Source organism: Mya arenaria, chromosome 3 (assembly GCF_026914265.1).
Source record: "Mya arenaria isolate MELC-2E11 chromosome 3, ASM2691426v1".
Classification (NCBI taxonomy): domain Eukaryota; kingdom Metazoa; phylum Mollusca; class Bivalvia; order Myida; family Myidae; genus Mya; species Mya arenaria.
The window spans coordinates 44,123,304-44,142,442 of NC_069124.1; the positions used below are offsets into that span (position 1 = coordinate 44,123,304).

At 35.7% G+C, this 19,139-nt stretch overlaps 2 protein-coding genes across 2 annotated transcripts; one reads left to right on the top strand and one right to left on the bottom strand.

Moving 5' to 3' along the window:
• Positions 1-3,483: 3,483 nt before the first annotated feature.
• On the top strand, positions 3,484-10,136 carry LOC128227533 (heat shock 70 kDa protein 12A-like). Its single transcript, XM_052938175.1, has 7 exons — positions 3,484-3,585; positions 3,754-3,797; positions 5,156-5,299; positions 5,992-6,144; positions 6,510-6,743; positions 7,644-7,767; positions 8,456-10,136. The coding sequence occupies exons 1-7, from the start codon at positions 3,549-3,551 to the stop codon at positions 9,511-9,513; spliced, it is 1,794 nt and encodes a 597-aa protein (XP_052794135.1). The 5' UTR covers positions 3,484-3,548; the 3' UTR covers positions 9,514-10,136.
• Positions 10,137-10,260: 124 nt separating this feature from the next.
• On the bottom strand, positions 10,261-17,946 carry LOC128227532 (heat shock 70 kDa protein 12A-like). Its single transcript, XM_052938174.1, has 7 exons — positions 17,811-17,946; positions 17,012-17,070; positions 15,186-15,338; positions 12,963-13,115; positions 12,433-12,666; positions 12,024-12,150; positions 10,261-11,742 (listed from the first exon to the last, which is right to left on the bottom strand). The coding sequence occupies exons 1-7, from the start codon at positions 17,848-17,850 to the stop codon at positions 10,700-10,702; spliced, it is 1,809 nt and encodes a 602-aa protein (XP_052794134.1). The 5' UTR covers positions 17,851-17,946; the 3' UTR covers positions 10,261-10,699.
• Positions 17,947-19,139: the final 1,193 nt, after the last annotated feature.

Below are 19,139 nucleotides of genomic sequence, written 5' to 3' on the forward strand. Positions count from 1 at the left end.
TAAACTGATGAAAAACTGTTATTTTTAAAAAGCACAATACATTGTTTATCTTTTATGTGACCTAACATTAATATAACAATTTATTCAGATAATAATTTAGAGACTTTTCTTGCACTTGAATGTGAACAAGTATGCTTGAGATTGAACACTAAGAAAAACAAATTTCAAAGAATGAAATAAAATGAAGCACAAAATATACAAAAATTGAAACTTTTTAGACTTTCAAAACTTTAACATTTATACTAAATACGGTTACATAAAATGATGAATACATTTGTAGGATTTGATATCCCACTAAATGTAACCGTCGGCTTCTTTCATTCTAAACTCTCTCTCAGTGATAAGGAATAAATTTTATTCACTGCAATTGTTTTCTAACGCTATGAAAATAAGAACAATGGAAACAATGCATTTACTACTGTTGATCAGTGCAGATTGTGGGAGGTCATGGTTGATTTCACTGAACCACCAATAAGCCCTGCCGAAATTGGATTCTTATTGGTCAGTCAGGTGTTTTTGGTAGGCATGATTAGTATGAATCTTAATTTTAACCATCATTTATGAATGTTTACAAAATCATTGAATATTGAAATAACAAGCGAAATGTTAGTTTGAATGATGAAAGCTATGAAATATGTAAAGTATTCAAAAAGAGACCATTTTGCAGCTTGTGTAAGTATCGAGAAAATTATTAAGTAAAATTATTTATTTTTTATCTGGAAAATGTTGAAATCTCATGTTTAAGCTTGATTGGTATGTTATTGCAATATGTTTTATTCATTGCAATATTAATGTAAAACATTTTTATGTTGACTTAAGTTTGTAGATAAAAACTAATGGTATAGGTGATATGAGAATGATCTCTTAAGTCTTTAAAATCCATTTTGGTATTGTGAGTTTTTTGCTACAGTCTTGATCAGTTTAGCTTTTGAAGATTTTCAAAGTAACTGCAAAACAAGTCCAGTTGTCTAGACTATGTCAAACCCTTACCAGATAAAATTTCTAGTGTTTTCAAATTACTACCTTGGCAATGGTTTTATCATAACATAGGATATTAATGCTAATGGTTTTAAAGAAAATGCTAGTGTTTTTGTATTCGGAATGATATATCATAAGTGGCACTAAATTGAACATAATTTATAGTTCTCATTTATAAAACACATAGCCTCAAGTACATGTTGATCTAAGATTTAAGGCTTGGATGGAGTCAGGTCAAGAAAATTGCATGTAACATTGTTAATGCATTGTACTTTCCAAAGCAAGAACTGTTTGTTTATTCAAGTAAATAAAGCAATCCCCACACCAAGGAAATGTAGTATTGCTTAACCAGCTCAATTGACATCATGAGTTGGACATTAAATTGCTGCAATTAAAGGCAAATCTAGATATTAGAATTATTCAAACGCTGATTTAGCAACCTTATTATAGTTTAATATATGAACTACTTTTGCGAAATGAAAGCTTTTTTAGATTTACAAGGACGGGTAAAAGTATTTGTAGTAAAGTAAATGTACTGCAACACCTGATACATGTTACATAGGAATCCTACAAATTCTAGGCACTCCAAATGTTACAGTTCTATTCAATTCGCAGTGCCTTAAATGAAAGCTTCTTTATTCTACATTCAACATCTTTCTGTATGACCAATGACCAGGAGAATCATGAACCTACAACCTTTTGCAACTACTGAGATAGTGAGCTATCAGGACAGTGACAGAGGACAATACACGAATGGCCAACTGTTGCATTTATTGATGTCTTTTACAAATAATATCCAAAGTATGGCCCTGTGGTTTAAAGCTCCCCTGAAAAAGAGGTGACAGGTTTTCTATATAGGATATAATTACATCATTGAAAATCTTCTCTGAAACTGCAAATAACAGACCTTTGATATAAAATGACTTAATCAAATTAAAGAAGTATGTGTACTTTGGTTAACATACGCCAACCACGTAAATTAATTTGTTTAGGTCTGATTTAACGACATGGAGATTTTCAAAAGAACTATGACTTTATCTGATTAAACACTTTAGCCCGCACCCCCCTCCTCCCTCTACCCACACTTTTAAAATTTCCTTTGCAGCTTGCATGCAGTTTTAGTCTAAAGTTTAAGCTAGCCCATTAAACAGTGACCCCTTGTGATGTGAAACGATTTGTGTAATGCTTAGAACATGGTTATCAACATTCCCCTAAATGAAGCCCTAGTCCATCAGTGCTTTCAGCACTTTGATTATTGTTAGTATTACGACAATTATGCACTTGAATATGTAGCGAATGCAAGCGCAGTGCTTTAAATTGACAAAAGGAAATAGCCACTGCGTCTGACCGGCGACTAGACACATTGTAAAGGAGGCGAATAATTTTGTTGATTCTCGTTAAAGCCGTCTGACTGTCTTTTCTAATAATGTTTAGTTTAAATCGGTGTTTTATCTGCTGACGGACATTGATATGTTTTTAACAACACAGTTTAAGAGAAGTTGCAAGAAATATGTTTTTACTAAGTATCCACTTTTCTCCACCCGACTGTGTCAGAATAAGTACATCTAAATTTAAATACTTTTTCATTAAAAAGTTATTATCGCGCCAAGTGTTTTTTTTTAAATGTAATTTGTTATTTGTTAAATTCATATACTTCTTTACGAATATTGGTTCAAGTGTCACATATAAAAACACTGGAACTTTTTAGACTACGAAATGAAAGATTAAGTGTTCCCAAAGTGTATTGCTATAAGTAGGCGTAGTTAACACACAAACAACGTCTGAAAAAAAATCATAGTTGCAAAGCATAATTTTTAGGGATTAAACAGAGTAAGAACCATGTGCTTTGAGGATTACGGGTCGAGTTTGTATGAGTTTATTTAAACTGATCGGACGGGAACAAAGACTTTGCTTTATGACAAATTACAGTACCTTAATTACCGTTAATTCCCACTTCCAGTGTGTGTAAACCAAGTGATAAACTTATCACGTGGTATACACACATTGGTATACACTCTTGTCTACGCATAATGATTTTTTTGGAAATGATGCGTATATTTTCAACTTTGTGCATTCTTAAATTCAAACATAGACCGTTTTGATTATTTTGAAATTTAATATTGATTAATCAGCAAACTATCAATTATTTGATTGCATTTACAAAATATCGCACTTAAATCTTAAGGGCATCACTTAATCCGCCTCAGAGAGGTTGGTGTAAGTGTAAGTTTGTATAATTCAGAAGAATGCAATTACATATAATGCATAACAGGCATTTCTACTCCATTAAAATACACAAAATTAATTATTAGTTCAGTTTAGCAGAGTATTTAATGGACTTGTGTACCATTGTTAAGTGCATTTAACTAGGAAGCACTTAAATAACAAACCAATAGTATACGCTGTACAATCGCTGTTCAATAGAATTAATCCCCGAGGTAAGACAAAAGAATATGAAATGAAATACTAGCCTGTGTTTGAAATATCATAAAAAAGTGACAGTGAGTTATAACTTATACCTGACAGAATTTCAAACATCTTAGAATTTCGCTGTATATACTGGATTTAAAATGGGCACACCGGTTTCGACACCTAAGAAGCAAAATGGTAGGCATTTTATTTCGCAATTGCTATTCAAACAATCGTCTTCCAATAAGGATAAATGAGCATTTGATTAGTTGAAATTAATCCGTTTTGGTAAATGAAATGTTTTTCGTAGCTACCTCAAAACGCCATCAGTATTTCCCTACATAACCTGTTGTTTTGTTCTTTTAGATGGCCAAGTGCCTGGACAACAGAACCGTCAACTTGCTCAAACTGTAAGATATTTTAATGCGTATTCATTTCACTCATTTCTGTTATATGAATGTGAAAAATAATGTTATATATAGAATTAAATCATTATAAAATCTCAAGAGAATATCGTGTGTGTATATATTGTGAAACTGTACTGGAAGATGGATATCACTTCATGCTATGATGCCCTTCATATTCTGATATTCGAACGAGATATTTACCTATGTATTATTGTCAATATCCAGCTCTTGAAAAGTGTAATGCTTTGATGTCAAACGACAATGTGAATCTAATTCGAAAAGTTGCCATGTATCTTTACTACCCTCTTAAAGAGAGGGATAAATACCTAGAAATGTGTAAATAGATATTCCCTAGCTATGCACTGTTAACCATAAAACGTCAACATTGTTTAAATTGACTGTGCTGTTTGTCGGTATATATCATAACTTCATGCATTATGTTTAATTCATGTTGTATATTGTGTATTTGGGCTAGAAGCCATACAATGCAAATAAAATGAATTGAAAAAAAGAAGAAATCATACATTCACTGTGTTGAACTTAAAGGGACACCATACAGGTTGATGCGAAAACGTATTTTTATTTAAAAATGCATAACACTTTAATGATTAAAAAACATATGATTTGTGTACAAATAAAAACATATCAGCCTTTTGAGTGCATTTTGAATGGAAAATTTGTGGCTGTCACGTAGCTATTAATTAAAAAATCAACACTGTTTATAAAGGCTTATCTTTGATTTCTGTAGACAAATCATGCACATTTGTTGTTTTTTACATTAAAGACAAAGGAGTTAAACATAATCATGCATTAGAATTATTTTTTGCATCAACCGATATTTTGTGTCCTTATTGTACTGTCAATGAACAGAATAAATCGAACTGAGATTATTATTTAGTTTGTGTATCAAAAGTATTGCTCTCCCAGAATTACAAGGTGATGGCATCACCAGAAGTCATTTTTAAAAAAAACAACAACATGTAACTATCCATCCTCGGCACCCCAGCGTATCATAACCTATATGATATCCTGGGAAAATCAGCTGGTGAAATTCAGCCGCTTGATTAGTTGAATGTGACGCACTTCATGCGGTGCGAAAATGGGCGAGAAGTTACGAATGTTATCTCGGTTCGAAATAATTAAATGAGATCACGGCTTACAAATCGTTTTAAGCAGGATATTGTTAAATATGCCGATAGCTTTTCAAAAAGGAGATTCTTTCCTTGTTGTTATCGGCTATTTCATTGGTCGGAAAATACTTATGCGTATTCAAGATTTACGAAGTTTCCCTAGCCATTTGCCCAAGGTTATGATACGCTGGGGTGCCTAGGATAGTAACTATCTGGAATATATAACCGCAGGTGAAGAGTGAGAGTACAAAGAAGGAACGGGCTATGATATGCGCAGCAATAGATTTTGGAACAACTTACTCAGGTTATGCCTTCTCGTTTGCCCACAGTCCCCTTGAAATCAAGGCAAACTACTGGCCAGATGGATCAATCAAGGTAAGGTCTGTTTTATTGGAATTGTTACATCTTATTGTTTTCGCAATCATACATTATATCATCGTGAAATAATGGTACTGCACGTATTATTACAATGTTAAGGGACTTTTAGTTAATACCCCCTTACTTTATTCTTAAAGCTATTTAAAATGCAATGTTAGTTGCTAATTCAGAAATTTTAAAAGTAATATCTTGATAAGTTGCTTTGATTAAAATCGACAGCAATGCACTTCTTGAATGATTTGCATCAATGTTTTCTGTATGGTGTACATTTATGATTCACTGCTAATATTAAGAAATAATGGAATGTCATGAAAACTAAAATGTATAATTTATGAAACATTATATAGGCCAATTGTTCAGAACTTGGTTAAAGTTAACACTGCACTGGAAATTAAATAGAAACACTTGTGATCTGTGTTTCTAACATGATTAGAGATTACTGTTTCATCTTTACTTGCAAGAATAAGAACACATAATATAAAATATTTTAATCATTAAAAGTTAACAACTATGGCGTTTAACAGCGTTGTTAATTTTAACAAAGTTTTGAACAATCGACCTTAACTTAACTACTTAAAAGGTTCTGACAAATCCGTCCATTGTGTTACACCCAGCGACCATATACGGCGATTTACTTTATTATAATTAAATTATTAGTTAGAATATAAATATTTAATACTTATTTTAAGACACCGACAGTCATTTTGTTGGATCCTGATGGTCGTTTCCACTCGTTTGGCAAAGAAGCCATGGACAAATACAGCTCCCTGCTCCACACAAAGGAACATAAACAATGGTTCTACTTCGATCGGATCAAAATGGTACTCTATGAAAAGGGAACGGTGAGATATTTACAATAAAAATGTTTTAACTTGTGTTGGGTCTGATTTCGATTAACCAATACATGTTATATGTTAATGTAAATACATACAAATCGACAGTACAGATGAAGAAGGAAAACGTTAAATAAGCAATAATGAGACAGTTTTATGAGATGTAGGCCTAACATATTCGAATTGGAATATGCTAAATTCAGCGTTTTTCTAATTAACATGTTTGTTTCCAAGTAAACATATGTTTTTGTAGCTAACATCTTAATACATTGGATATAGCCAGATCATTTTTTTCCTGAATAAAACCGGCCACAACAATATTAGAAGTAATATTTTTCAAAAAGAGAAAATTGCAATAATTTGTATATTTCAAGCCCCTTAATTTGGATGTAACAATTGAGGACAAGGAGGGGAAACCAATGAAAGCTATTGACATTTTCACAATGGCAATAGAATACTTTGTGCACCAGCTTGTCGCAACGGTAACGGACAAGAACCGGCTTGATGGTCTAAACTTCACACCGAGTAAAGATATCCACTGGATGGTCACAGTACCTGCTATATGGAACGACAAGTCAAAACTTTTTATGAGGAATGCTGCTGTTAAGGTATAATCAAACAGTTGATATGTAAATATTTGGCCTTGCATTTGGTTTTCTTAATATTGACGTAGCTTTTTGGCCAAACCTCCAAACGCATCAAGAATCACTGATCATAATATATCTATGTAAACCATCTATATAGGCGTGTTACTATTTCACATGCGAATTGTTCGATATATGGTTTATAATGTTTAGTTTAAACAAATTTATTTTACAACGATTGTGAAACAAGTTATTACAAAATTATATTAATCACACTCGTTGGCACGATTTTACGCGAGAGTGTGGTCTTGTGTTGTGGGGGAGACCGGAGATCCCGGAGAAAACCCACTTGTCCGGCTTGGTGAGCACATACCAAACTTACCCGGAATCGCACCCGGGTCGCCTAGGTGAGAAGCGACTACGCTCACCGGACAACCTAATTAGTTTATAATGTGTTACTAGTAAGTAGTATTGACGCAAGAAAATAAACGAGACAAAGATTGAGCTGCCGGGTGAATGCAAATGAACACAATTAGACAGCGGATCGATTGTTAAAAACTTTGTTGATCTTAAAGGCGTAGTTTAAGGAATGTTTGGCATGATAATCCCCTGCTGTGCATTTCCTGCTAATGTACTGGTGCCACAGTATGGGCCAATTTCCTGTGTATTCGTTTATTGGCTCAGGGCCATTAAGGGTCCATTTCTTTAATAAAACATCCCAAACTGCACAGAAGGATACTCAGATATGAGATCTGATCAGAGAATTAGGCAAGATTAAGATCAATAAACAGAGGTTGTGTACAGATACGCGTTCATTTTCTGGGGGGTGGGGGGAGGAGGGTCACTTATAGAAGGCTTAAACTAAACCTTTGAGGTAAGACCGGTACTCTCTTGAAATTCGAATTCGAATAATATTTTAAATAGGCCGGGATACCAGATGACATGTTGACTCTTGCCCTTGAGCCGGAAGCTGCTTCCCTGTACAGCAGAAACAACATTTCTGATGCACGATTCGTTGGATTCAGATATATTTTACTTGATGCAGGAGGTAAACTTAAATATCGATTGTTTTGTCGAAGACATTATTTTAACAAATCCGAACTATTTCTATAAGATATGTTTATTGAATTAACGCTTATTTATTATGATGTAAATAAGTGTTGTCAAGTGACTTGTGTTTTGTTATTTGTTTATTGGTAAGTATTTTGGCCTTTGCTGTTTGTGAAACTTAAGAACTGCACACAGTTAAAGGTACCAGAGGGATGTGAAATGTGGATTTTGTAAAACTGGCAACCATTAATTAATTAGATATACTTGAAGTTTTTATGAGCGGTAAAAGAGTATGTAAACCATATTCCGAGAAAAGAATATGTAAACAACATACCGAAAAGCAAACAGATTGTTAATATCTTGAATGAGGTGTCAGTCATTTACTTCGCATAAATTTCAAATGATATCGGCTATAGGGTCACATGGCACCAACATTTAGTACTGTCACCGAAGGTACGATCAAAGCTAAAGCTTAATTGTACATAGGATACACACACTCTCTCTCTCTCTCTCTCTCTCTCTCTCTCTCTCTCTCTCTCTCTCCCCCCTCTCTCTCTCTCTCTCTCTCTCTCTCTCTCTCTTTCTTTCTCTCTCTCTTTGTGCGATGTGTAAACGTGCTTACATCATGTAAAGAAAGTGTGTGTTCTTTTATAAGATTGTTATATATTAATATTTCCTTTATCCAGGTGGCACGGTTGATATCACTGTACATGAACTAAATGAAGACAATTCCCTAACTGAACTTTACCCTCCAACTGGCGGAGATTTTGGTGGTACAGATGTAGACAATCGCTTCTTGCAGCTGTTAAATGATATATTTGGAATCAGTTTGATGCAAAAATTCAAATCGGATTGTCTTGAGGAGTTTATTGAAATGATGTCTGAATTTGAAATTGCAAAACGAAGGTTTAATGGAACTGGAAAACTCATCATGAAATTTCCAGCTTCATTGATAGAAATGTACGAATTCGAGAGCATCAACACTTGTGAACACGCTCTTGAAGCAGCATCACTTAATGAAAGCATTGAAATAAAATTTGGCCGAATTTACATCAATGCAAATGTTGTGAAAAAAATGTTTCAGTATTCGGTCAATGAAATAAGTAATGCCATAAGGAACACACTTAATAAGGTGGAAAATATTCAGAAAGTTGTACTGGCAGGTGGTTTTTCCGAGTCGCAACACCTTCAACTGGTGCTCACTGAAACGTACGGTTTCAAACTTCTGGAAGTATCGTCAGAACCTTCAGGAGCGGTGTTAAAAGGGGCAGTACTGTTTGGACACACACCTGGTTGTATAGTTGCCCGCGTTTGTCCCCGAACATATGGAGTTGCTCGAATGGTAAAGTTTAGACCTGAAAAGCCATATTCTAATCCGCCAGACAAGAAAATAACCATCGACGGGAAAGACTATTGCGACGGCATTTTTGACATTCATATTCAGAAAGGTACAAAGGTGGCTGTGACGGAAAGGAGTGACATAAAGGAACACGTTTACTTTCGACCGTCTCTTTTTGTATCCAATATCATTGTAGAGGTTTTCGCAAGCGATTCATTAGACCCTAAATATGTCGACGAACCGGATTGTGAGAAAATAGGTGAAGCCGTAATTGAAATGGATCCGATGGTAAAGATGCGTTCCAAGATTATGGTGAAGCTGGTGTTCGGTGGAACTGAATTAGAACTTGTTGTGAGGGACGAAGTGAGAGGGGAGACAATAAAAACATTTTTTAGGCTGACTTAACGTTCTGTGTTTCTCGATGAGTGTATGTTACGCCTTGACAAGGCAGCCCACAGTTAATGAGATGGCTGCTTGTGAGATTGTCTTTTCACTGTATTGTTTATAACGTTTATGTTTTTAAATAGTTATACGAGCTTGCCATTATGACCTAAGTGACATGCAATGAATAAAGAAGTACTTTTTGTGAATTTACAGAATTAATAATGTCCGAGTTCAACCGTCAATTCTAGTATTCAACTAACTTAGATACATTGATTACAGTGTATTAAACTTAGTTGATTAGTAGTTTTATGTTGACTCGTTTATACTGTTAGATATTGTTTCATTTCATTTAACCACTGGTCAAAAAACCTTTACTAGCCCTACACCTTCAATAGTATAAAAGCTCTTTTAGCATTGAAATATTATATATCATAATGTTGTATACGAATTCATTAAAATTAAGATCAAATAAAGTAACTGCAGTAGCTTAATGCATAATGTATTTTGGTGATGTTTTTTTAATATAAGTAATATCTAATCAATTACCTATCAATTGATGCAAACATTATGTACGGGAACGAGGCACCAATATATTTCATTATTGTTAATGTAGCTATTTGAGAACTAGCTTAGATGCAGGTCGGATACCTTCTAGTGTCATATGCGTAGCACCAAATCCATACAAACAATGTTTTAGGGGAAAACCAATCGAATAAAAACCACATGAAGGTATGTGGATGAGAATTTTGTTGTCACTCACATCTGCCCTTAAGGTACTTTTAACAAGATCGGTAAAATGTGGGAATAATGCTATTTTTGAGATCGATTCGACTGCATATGTAAATCAATTCAGCATACATATCAGTCTGACGTTTTTAATGGTAATAAAAAGCTGTTCATTGAATAATGTCTAGATTTTAACAAATACAAACACCATGAAAATAAAGGAAAAATCGTTTCTGGTTTTTTTAGATATGTATAATTGAAACAAAAACAGTTATTGTAATATATCATATAATATAGTATCGTATTGTATAGTATAGTAAAGTATCATACAGTATTCACCTATAGCCTTAAATCGTGTTTTGAAAGTTTCTTAAATAATAGAATCACTACAGACGATACACGGAACATGCTTTCCTACTTGATATTTCTAATTAAAAGATATTTATTTCACTGTTTAAAACACTTTGCGTAGATAACGATATTAGAACAACTTAAACACCGCATTACTAATTTTTCTACTCTTCTCATCACGAACAACTAGTTCTAATTCTGTGCCACCAAATATGAGTTTAACCCATATTCTTGATCCCATGTCCCCTGTTGGGTCAATATCAACAACTGCCAGACCTATTTGTCGACAGCCTGGCTCATCGACAAATTCAGGATCAGGTTTATCACTAGCGTACACTTCTATAGATGTTTGTGTCATTTCGTGCAATGGTCTGTAGTATTTATGTTCTGTTGCCAAATGTTTGTTTTCCACTGACACTTTTGTTCCCTTTGAGATGTGTATATTGAAAACGTTATCGCAATATTCGATACCACCAATAGTCACTTTCTTAGTAGGAGGATGAAACGATTTGAAGTTCACCATTCTTGCGATGCCATAGGTGTAAGGGCATACCCGAGTAGATATAGTGGTCGGTTTCTGTCCGAATCGTACTGCCCCACGCAACACAGCCCCTGATGGTTCCTTTGGAAAATCAACGAGGTCATTGAATTTTTCTCGCATAACCATTTCCAGATATGGTGATTCTGAAAATCCACCAACCAAGATAATCTTTTCAATTTTTTCCACTTTCTGCATAATTCCTGAAGTGGCTTCACAAATATTCTTCAATGCGTCATCAAATAGCTGACGCGCTATATCTTCAGCAATGTATATTTTTCCTAATTTGAACTGCACTTTGTTTTTGAATGGCGTTTTCAATATAGTCTCCTCTATCGTGCTACCAGTTATGTCTGAGAATAACTCTGTCAGAGTCACTGGTTGATGAAGAATCATTTTTCCCGTTCCATTGAACATTTTCTTTTTCCTTTCCAAATCCAACATTAATTCCCAATAGTCTTGCATGTACTCTTGTTTAAAGCGTTTTAAAACTGTTTCACCAAATATTCTACTCATCAGCTGATCGAATTTGATATCCACCTTTGTACCACCGAAGTCCCCGCCAGTTGGCGGGTGTAGCTCTGTGAGATTTCCATCGTCGGCAACTTCATGCGCAGTTATATCAGCTGTCCCTCCTGAGAAGATAAAATAAGGATTCCATTTATGTTCCATGGATTACGTACACGGCGTTTTTGCGCCTAGAACATTCTATCAAATCATACATTTTTCCTAATTTGTTATTCAATGTTTTGATTATAGTTCCATTCAAACGTACATTATGATATGTGCTCAAATTGATAGAGTCACGTGCAAGTGAAGACTTCATCCGACCCTGTGGAAGCATGAATTGATAAAGGTAAACGTGCAAGTGTAACAATGGTTCAAGGTTGCATCAGTCAAGGCTTGGAAACACTACCTCCAAGATCCAGCACCATGTATCGGTAGCCGACGTACTTCGCCGCTTCACCCAACAAGTCTCGGCAGTCCAGAGACGCTGCTTCCGGTTCCAAAGCAAGACTTAACATATCTTCTGGGATTCCGGCCTAATAAAAATAAAATCGATATAAAACAAGGAAGACTATCACTATATTAAGATATCCCTTCGCAAATTATTACATTTATTTATATCAGAACTTAGTTACAATCATGAGGTAACTGAGAAGAAGTTAAGAACTAATATTATGGTTGAAATCAAATATCTAGCGCGGGTACTTGAAACTCACCTAACGCATCTACTTTCTTGTTTACTTAAAATATACACGAATTTCTTGTGAAACAGTTCATTGAGTAAGTAAGAGGAAACAAAGGTTGTAGTTTGCACTAACATTTACAGCAGCTGTCCTCATGAAGACCTTTGCTCTGTCGCTCCAGATAGCTGGAACTGTCAGAATCCAGTGGATGTCCTTGTCCTTGTTAATACTAATGCCTCTCATTCTCTCTGAATCATTCACTGGGTTGAGAAGATGATCTGTTATGTATCTGATTGAGGCGGAGAATATTTCTATGGCAGACTTGGTCTTACCCGTTATATCTTCGGTAAGAAGATCTAAACTCAATGTCTGCAAACACAACAAAATATAGACAACTCATTTGGGAGTTGAGATAAAGATGTTTGTCATTTAAATACATCAATGTTTAGACACTGAATGATGGCACGATTTTTTATTGATCTGCGAATGTGAATGTAGTTAACGGAAATACGGTGGCAAAAGAAAAATAAATAAAAAATAAACAAATCCAACACCACAACTATGAAGTATCCATATCCTAGGGTCACGTGGCAAAATATAGCAGACAATAATAACTCGTCGTGCAATAATCTGTCTATGTTTCCTGGTCAAGATTGAAATCTTACCGAGCCTTTCTCATAGAGTTTCATCTTGAATCTCTCAAACAGGTACCATTCTTTGTGCTCCTGCTTATCCAGTAATTCCTTGTACTTGTCCATTGCGACCATCCCAAATGAATGAAAGTTCCCACTTGGTTCAAGCAGAACAACAGTCGGCGTCTGAAAATAGTCTCAACATTATGACTAATAATCAAGCTGTCTAATGGGTTTGACTACAGCAGATACGGGAGGAACACTTATGTAATAGACTGATAATATATATACAATCTGAATGTCAATATATCGGCTGCTCCACTAACTTAATTATTAGTATATCTGCTGCACCACGACCTGAATGATCAGTATATCAGCTGCAACTCAAGCTAGATTAGCAGTATATTTGCTGCAAAATAACCTAAATTATGAAAAAGTGAACAATCTTGTGGTGCAGCAGATATACTGAGAACTCAGGGGTTTTCCTGCAGGTGATATACTGATAATTTAGGATGTGATGCAGAAGATATACTAATACTGAATTTAAGGGTGCAGCGGGTTTACTGAGAATTCAGGATGTCATGCAGCGTATATAATGAGAATTCAGGATGTGATGCAGCCGATATTCTGAGAATTCAGGTTATGGTGCAGCGGATATACTGAGAATTCAGGATGTGATGTAGCGGATATACTGATAATTCAGGTTATGGTGCAGCGCATATACTGAGAATTCAGGATGCGGTGAAGCGGATATACTGAGAATTCAGGTTATAGTGCAGCGGATATACTGAAAATTCAAGATGTGATGTAGCGGATATACTGAGAATTCAGGATGTGATGCAGTGGATATACTGAGAATTCAGGATGTGGTGCAGCGGATATACTGAGAATTCAGGTTGTGGTGCAGCGGATATACTGAGAATTCAGGATGTGATGCAGCGGATACACTGAGAATTCAGGATGTGATGCAGCGGATATACAGAGAATTCAGGATGTGGTGCAGCGGATACACTGAGAATTCAGGTTGTGGTGCAGCGGATACACTGAGAATTCAGGATGTGATGCAGCAGATACACTGAGAATTCAGGTTATAGTGCAGCGGATATACTGAGAATTCAGGATGTGATGCAGCGGATATACTTAGAATTCAGGATGTGGTGCAGAGGATATACTGAGAATTCAGGATGTGGTGCAGCGGATATATTGAGAATTCAGGTTATAGTGGAGTTCATATAGTGATAATTAAGGTTGTGGTGCAGCATATTTATTGATAACTGAGGTTGTTCCAGATTTACTAAGAATTTAGTTGTAGTGCAGTTGATATACTGATAATGCAGGCTGTTGAGCAAATAACAAATTGAGAATTCAATGCGTATGGTGCAACAGAAAAAAGTAAAGACTTTTAAAATTTAAGTTGCGCCATTTAATTTTGTCGTGTACTTAGGCTGTCGTATATATATTTTGTAATTTAAATATGTATTTATAACTATTGTATTGTATTCATTGGAAAAGGAAAACTGCCAAGACTATTTTGCTTGAGTGAGCGGAGTGATATTCGATACTAGGAAGAGGAAGACAAATTAAGCTTATCAATGGCAAATATCGTTTCAACCCAATGAATGCAGTCAAATACATGTTCCAAAACTACTCTGTTCAAAAATTTCAAATGAAGATCGATTTAAACGAACAATTTCTGACGTCATACAACTATGAGTAAGTAAAAGCAGATAAAAGAAAATGACATGGTTTACACTGGAGACGAGTTACTCATATCATTTGTCAGCGTCGGATTCCCCCGATACACACTACGCATGTCTTCGTTGGGAACCGTTAGCTATGTGGCTACGAAAATCTCGTAATCATGATTAATTAATGAGGCAGTTTCATTGGTTTCGCAAAGAACGAGATGCTTTAAGTTTGAAAAAATAGTCTGCCGATTGCTGGATTTGAATCGGGTCCGCCTTCTCAGTACAATAATATTTGGTAGTAGTAAAGACCACACGGTCACGGAGGCTACTGACACTGTCGAGTTATTGAGTTATATTTCAGTGTAACATGCGAATTCATTGGAAAAAGAGTTGTTTCTCCTGCCTCATGCATATTCATTAAAACGAGATTTTGTCAGTCAATTGTCCTACGTTATGTATAGGGTGCAACGGAAGAAAGTACCGTGGATGCCGACGATGATCTTTTGTTATTAAGCACAACAATGAACATGGTCTGCATATACGATAAGAACAAATAAAAATAATGTACCTTAGTCATCTGTCCTGGTGGCCAGTAGTGAGTGTGTATTTTGTCCGGGCTATTGTAGAAGGAGAATGCATACCCAGAGTATGTGGTACCAAAATCAATAGCAGCACATATCAGTGCATTATCCTTCTTAGTCCCTTGATTAGGGTTCTGCATCTGTAATATAATTAGAGAAATAACTGTATGCAAAGTTAAAAATCCTAGGCTGGTATTCCATATTTAACTTAAAGTTAATATTATGGTTACACATAGAACGCTTTTTTTTCATAGAAGAACACCATAGCCAATTTTATTGCAAAACCGTACTTGAGTAATTGTTAAAAAATATTAGTTATAACATTAATTACTGTATTTTTTTTGTTGGAGTGCTGATCAAAGTTTTTTACCAACAAAAGCTATTAAAAAATGCGCTTTTATAAAGTGTAACAACATATTTAATTTTAGTAACTTAAATGCTGTGATAATGTGGTAAAAAGGATTGAGATTGAGATTTGACTTAAGTATTTTGTGATCCCATCATTAATCTCCTTGAGTAAGACGTATTAAATCAAGATCAGATAAGTTTAAACCGCAAACGCATCTATGAATGTGATCCAAAAGGTTGTGCTTGAAGTTTAAATGTTAATTTAGGACCGTTATGTGAAAACCATAAAAGCTGTAAGTATGTAATGATAAAATACGGAATACTTCTGAAATCTTTGAAAACATTAAACATTATGCACCAGTCAGTAACCACGCCCCCCCCCCCCAGGTCCGGGTGTATACCGGGGATGGCCGGGGAAATGGCCCGTGTTTTTACTTTTCAGGTGTCCCCGCAGTGCCGGGTGAATGCGGTGGTTTTGTCTTCGTGCAAAATATAGGGGGGAATTGGCCTTACCTACGGTCCCTGGGGTGCGGGGGCATTAGGCGGGGATTTTACCATCCGTTCGTCCCCGCAGAGCGGGGATTTTACCCGGGGTTGGCTGGACCAAAAGTCAAAGTCCGCTATTCCTCGGACCTGGGAGCCGTGGTTACAAATGACTGGTGCATTATCAAAGACGGCTTTAACGAAAATTAGTTCTATAAATAGAAATAAACAAAGAAAACTAAGAACTGAAAAACAACAACGACTCACTCACTATTCAGAAACGTTTTCGTCGGCAATAGAATAAAAACACGGTACATATTAGTTTGTTGCCAGCTAAATTATCGACTGCGCATCGATCTGGTGTCATAATGTTTATACTGGATCGGGTTTTATTAAGCTTATAAATTAGGAATTTTAATGTTTGTTTAGATGAATTTAACTTACTTTTGAACAAAGCTATCTTTTTAGCCTAGGAATTTCTTTATCAGCTAGTTGGGTGATTAAAAGTGTTCAGAGCGCTTTATTCAACCTCGTATTTGCTCATGCCTGAATACAAATGGAAGGCCAAACTTCAAGAAAAGTACTTTCTTAATTTAAGTATCTCATTGGTCATATAACCAAAAAGTTAATTATTTCTGAACTATAATATTTTCACTGATCTTAATGAAAAATTACAGTCGAACCCCGTTCGCTCGAACTCGCGTTGCTCGATTACCTTGTTGGCTCGAACTGGATGTAAAGAACCGATTGCTTTAGACTAAAGGTAAGCATTTCCGCTTGGCTCAAATTTTCCGAGTTTCGAGGTATTTTTTACCGGTCCCTTGTGAGTTCGAGCCAACAAGGTTCGACTGTAATACATTTCCTTTAATTTGACAATAAAAGGTTCAAGCAACGTATTTATGTTATGAAAGGACTTAAGATGCTTTATGAATACTGCCCCTGGTATTATCACAAACAGCATGGACTGCTTCAGACACCATACCTGTGTTACTCGAGTACGGCCGTTGGTAACAGCCAATCGCCTGCCCGATACCTCGCCATCTACAATTACAACATCGATATATCGATTGTGCACTTTTAAACTAGATTAATTTTTTATTTGATACTTTTTTGATAAGGTTATACAAATACATATAACGATGACGAAGCATATATCGATGCCGCCCTCAGCAAAGGGGTTAGCGCCAACTAATTATATTTTTACAAATATTGCTTAATATCCTATAAAACGGTGGTCATCATTATATTTTGTACTCTGAGTATTTTTTTAACCTTTCTAATAAACATTTATTTCAGTAAAAAAGCGGTCAGTCGTTATTGAATTAATCATGTGAAGCGGTAGATACAAAACAGTGGCTGACCTAGTAAGTAGGTAGTTTACGCAATGTATAGTAGACCACAAACAAGCTTGTAATTATATAATATGTACTTACATAAAACAAATGGTAATCAAACCATTTATTTTTGTAAGTACATTCTTACAATATTTAACCATTGCTAGTTGCAGTTTTAAAACCGATTCTGTTTAAAGTATAAAAAAAACACTATGTATTTTAAAACAACTTTTTGAAGAATGAGAATTAACGTCTGTTACCATACTTATCATCATTTTAGAAACTGCGATACATTCTCTTTTAAAGTTGGTTGAGAATATGTTCGTTTATTTGCCTAAATTCAACTAGATAATTAAAAATAAAACTACAGATGGGTGAAAATACTTAATATGAAATAGATAAGTATATACTTCGAGTAATATCATACATTCCGAAAAAGATACGTACATGTTTCTCCTGTAAAAGCAGCTGATGCACCGCTTCCCATTTTAAAACACCACACTTTGGTTAACTTTCCATTTAAGCTTTGTCTTTAGTTTTAAATTGATTAAACTCCGTGATCGATACAATACCAATCTTGACGATATGTTCATACTTCTTTCATTGTACTTCCTTGTTAACTTTGAACGAATGCCAACTCTTCTTTCAAAATAAAGACAGTATCACTTGCGGGTCAAGGGGGGAGGGGGAGGGCGGGGTGCTCCGTCATCTCCCCTCCCCTTTATTGTCCAAGTTACTTCTTATGGCAATATCGAAGGAAAAAGGGTAATTAAATACGCTCAAATACACCATTTTGGACTTTGGAATTGTTCACATGTTTTTTTGGAGGAAGTACCCCCAATCTGCCCTGCCAACTCATTAAACTATATTAATAATATATTATTCAGTTCTGAGGGAGGGGCGCATGGCAAAAGGTTGCGACCCAAAGTGACGCCCCCTATAACTTCAATTCCTGGACCCGCCCCTGAATATCCGAAAAGATAAGATATAGATCATAATGAAGTATTGAGCATAAAAACGAAGTAATATGCTTTACTTTGTCATTCATGAAACTTGCTAAGAGGATAGAAGGCCAGTTGGAAAGAATGCAAGATATATATCCATTAAGTGTGACAAAAATTGTGGTTTTTAAACTAGAGGACAAAAGAAACGCCTCATGTATATATTGTAATAAAACATATAATATGTCACAAAACAATCGTGGAAATCGAAAACATATCCCCATAATGCACCAGTCAATTGTAACCACGCCCCCCCCCCCAAAAAAAAAGGTCCGGGGTATACCGGGGATAGCTGGGGAAAATAGCCTTCCGGGTGGCCCCGCAGTGCCGGGTTAATGAGGTGGTTTTGTCTTCGCTAAAATATAGCGGGAAACGGGCCTAAGCTAGGTTCCCTGGGGTGCGGGGGCATTTGGCGGGGATTTTACCATCTGTTTGTCCCCACAGGGCGGGGATTTTACCCGGGGTATGCTGAACCGTAAGTCAAAGTCCCCACTATTCCTTTGACCTGGGGTGTGGGGGAGGGAGCGTGGTTATAAATGACTGGTGCATAACTTGTCCTTTTCTAAACATACAGGTGGATTTCCTTTTGCATTTTCTTACCGCTTCATTGGTTATTTGTGCACGTGCAAATCGGGGTTCGAGCCCGTGATAATCGAAATCTCCTCAAGGAATGTGTTGTTTAAGCACTTACTGTGTTTTATGAACAATTTACAGTAGAATACACGACAAAATTATCAAAAGTAACCGAAATTAAAAATGCCACGTTTAAATTTTG

Coding starts and splice junctions, on each gene's coding strand:
- LOC128227533 (XM_052938175.1), top strand. CDS start 3,549: ATGGGCACACCGGTTTCGACACCTAAGAAGCAAAATG. Junction 6,145..6,509: donor TACTCTATGAAAAGGGAACG/GTGAGATATTTA, acceptor GTATATTTCAAG/CCCCTTAATTTGGATGTAAC. Junction 6,744..7,643: donor TGAGGAATGCTGCTGTTAAG/GTATAATCAAAC, acceptor TATTTTAAATAG/GCCGGGATACCAGATGACAT.
- LOC128227532 (XM_052938174.1), bottom strand. CDS start 17,850: ATGGGAAGCGGTGCATCAGCTGCTTTTACAGGAGAAACAT. Junction 13,116..15,185: donor CACCAGGACAGATGACTAAG/GTACATTATTTT, acceptor GACTATTTTCAG/ACGCCGACTGTTGTTCTGCT. Junction 12,667..12,962: donor AACTCTATGAGAAAGGCTCG/GTAAGATTTCAA, acceptor TTGTGTTTGCAG/ACATTGAGTTTAGATCTTCT.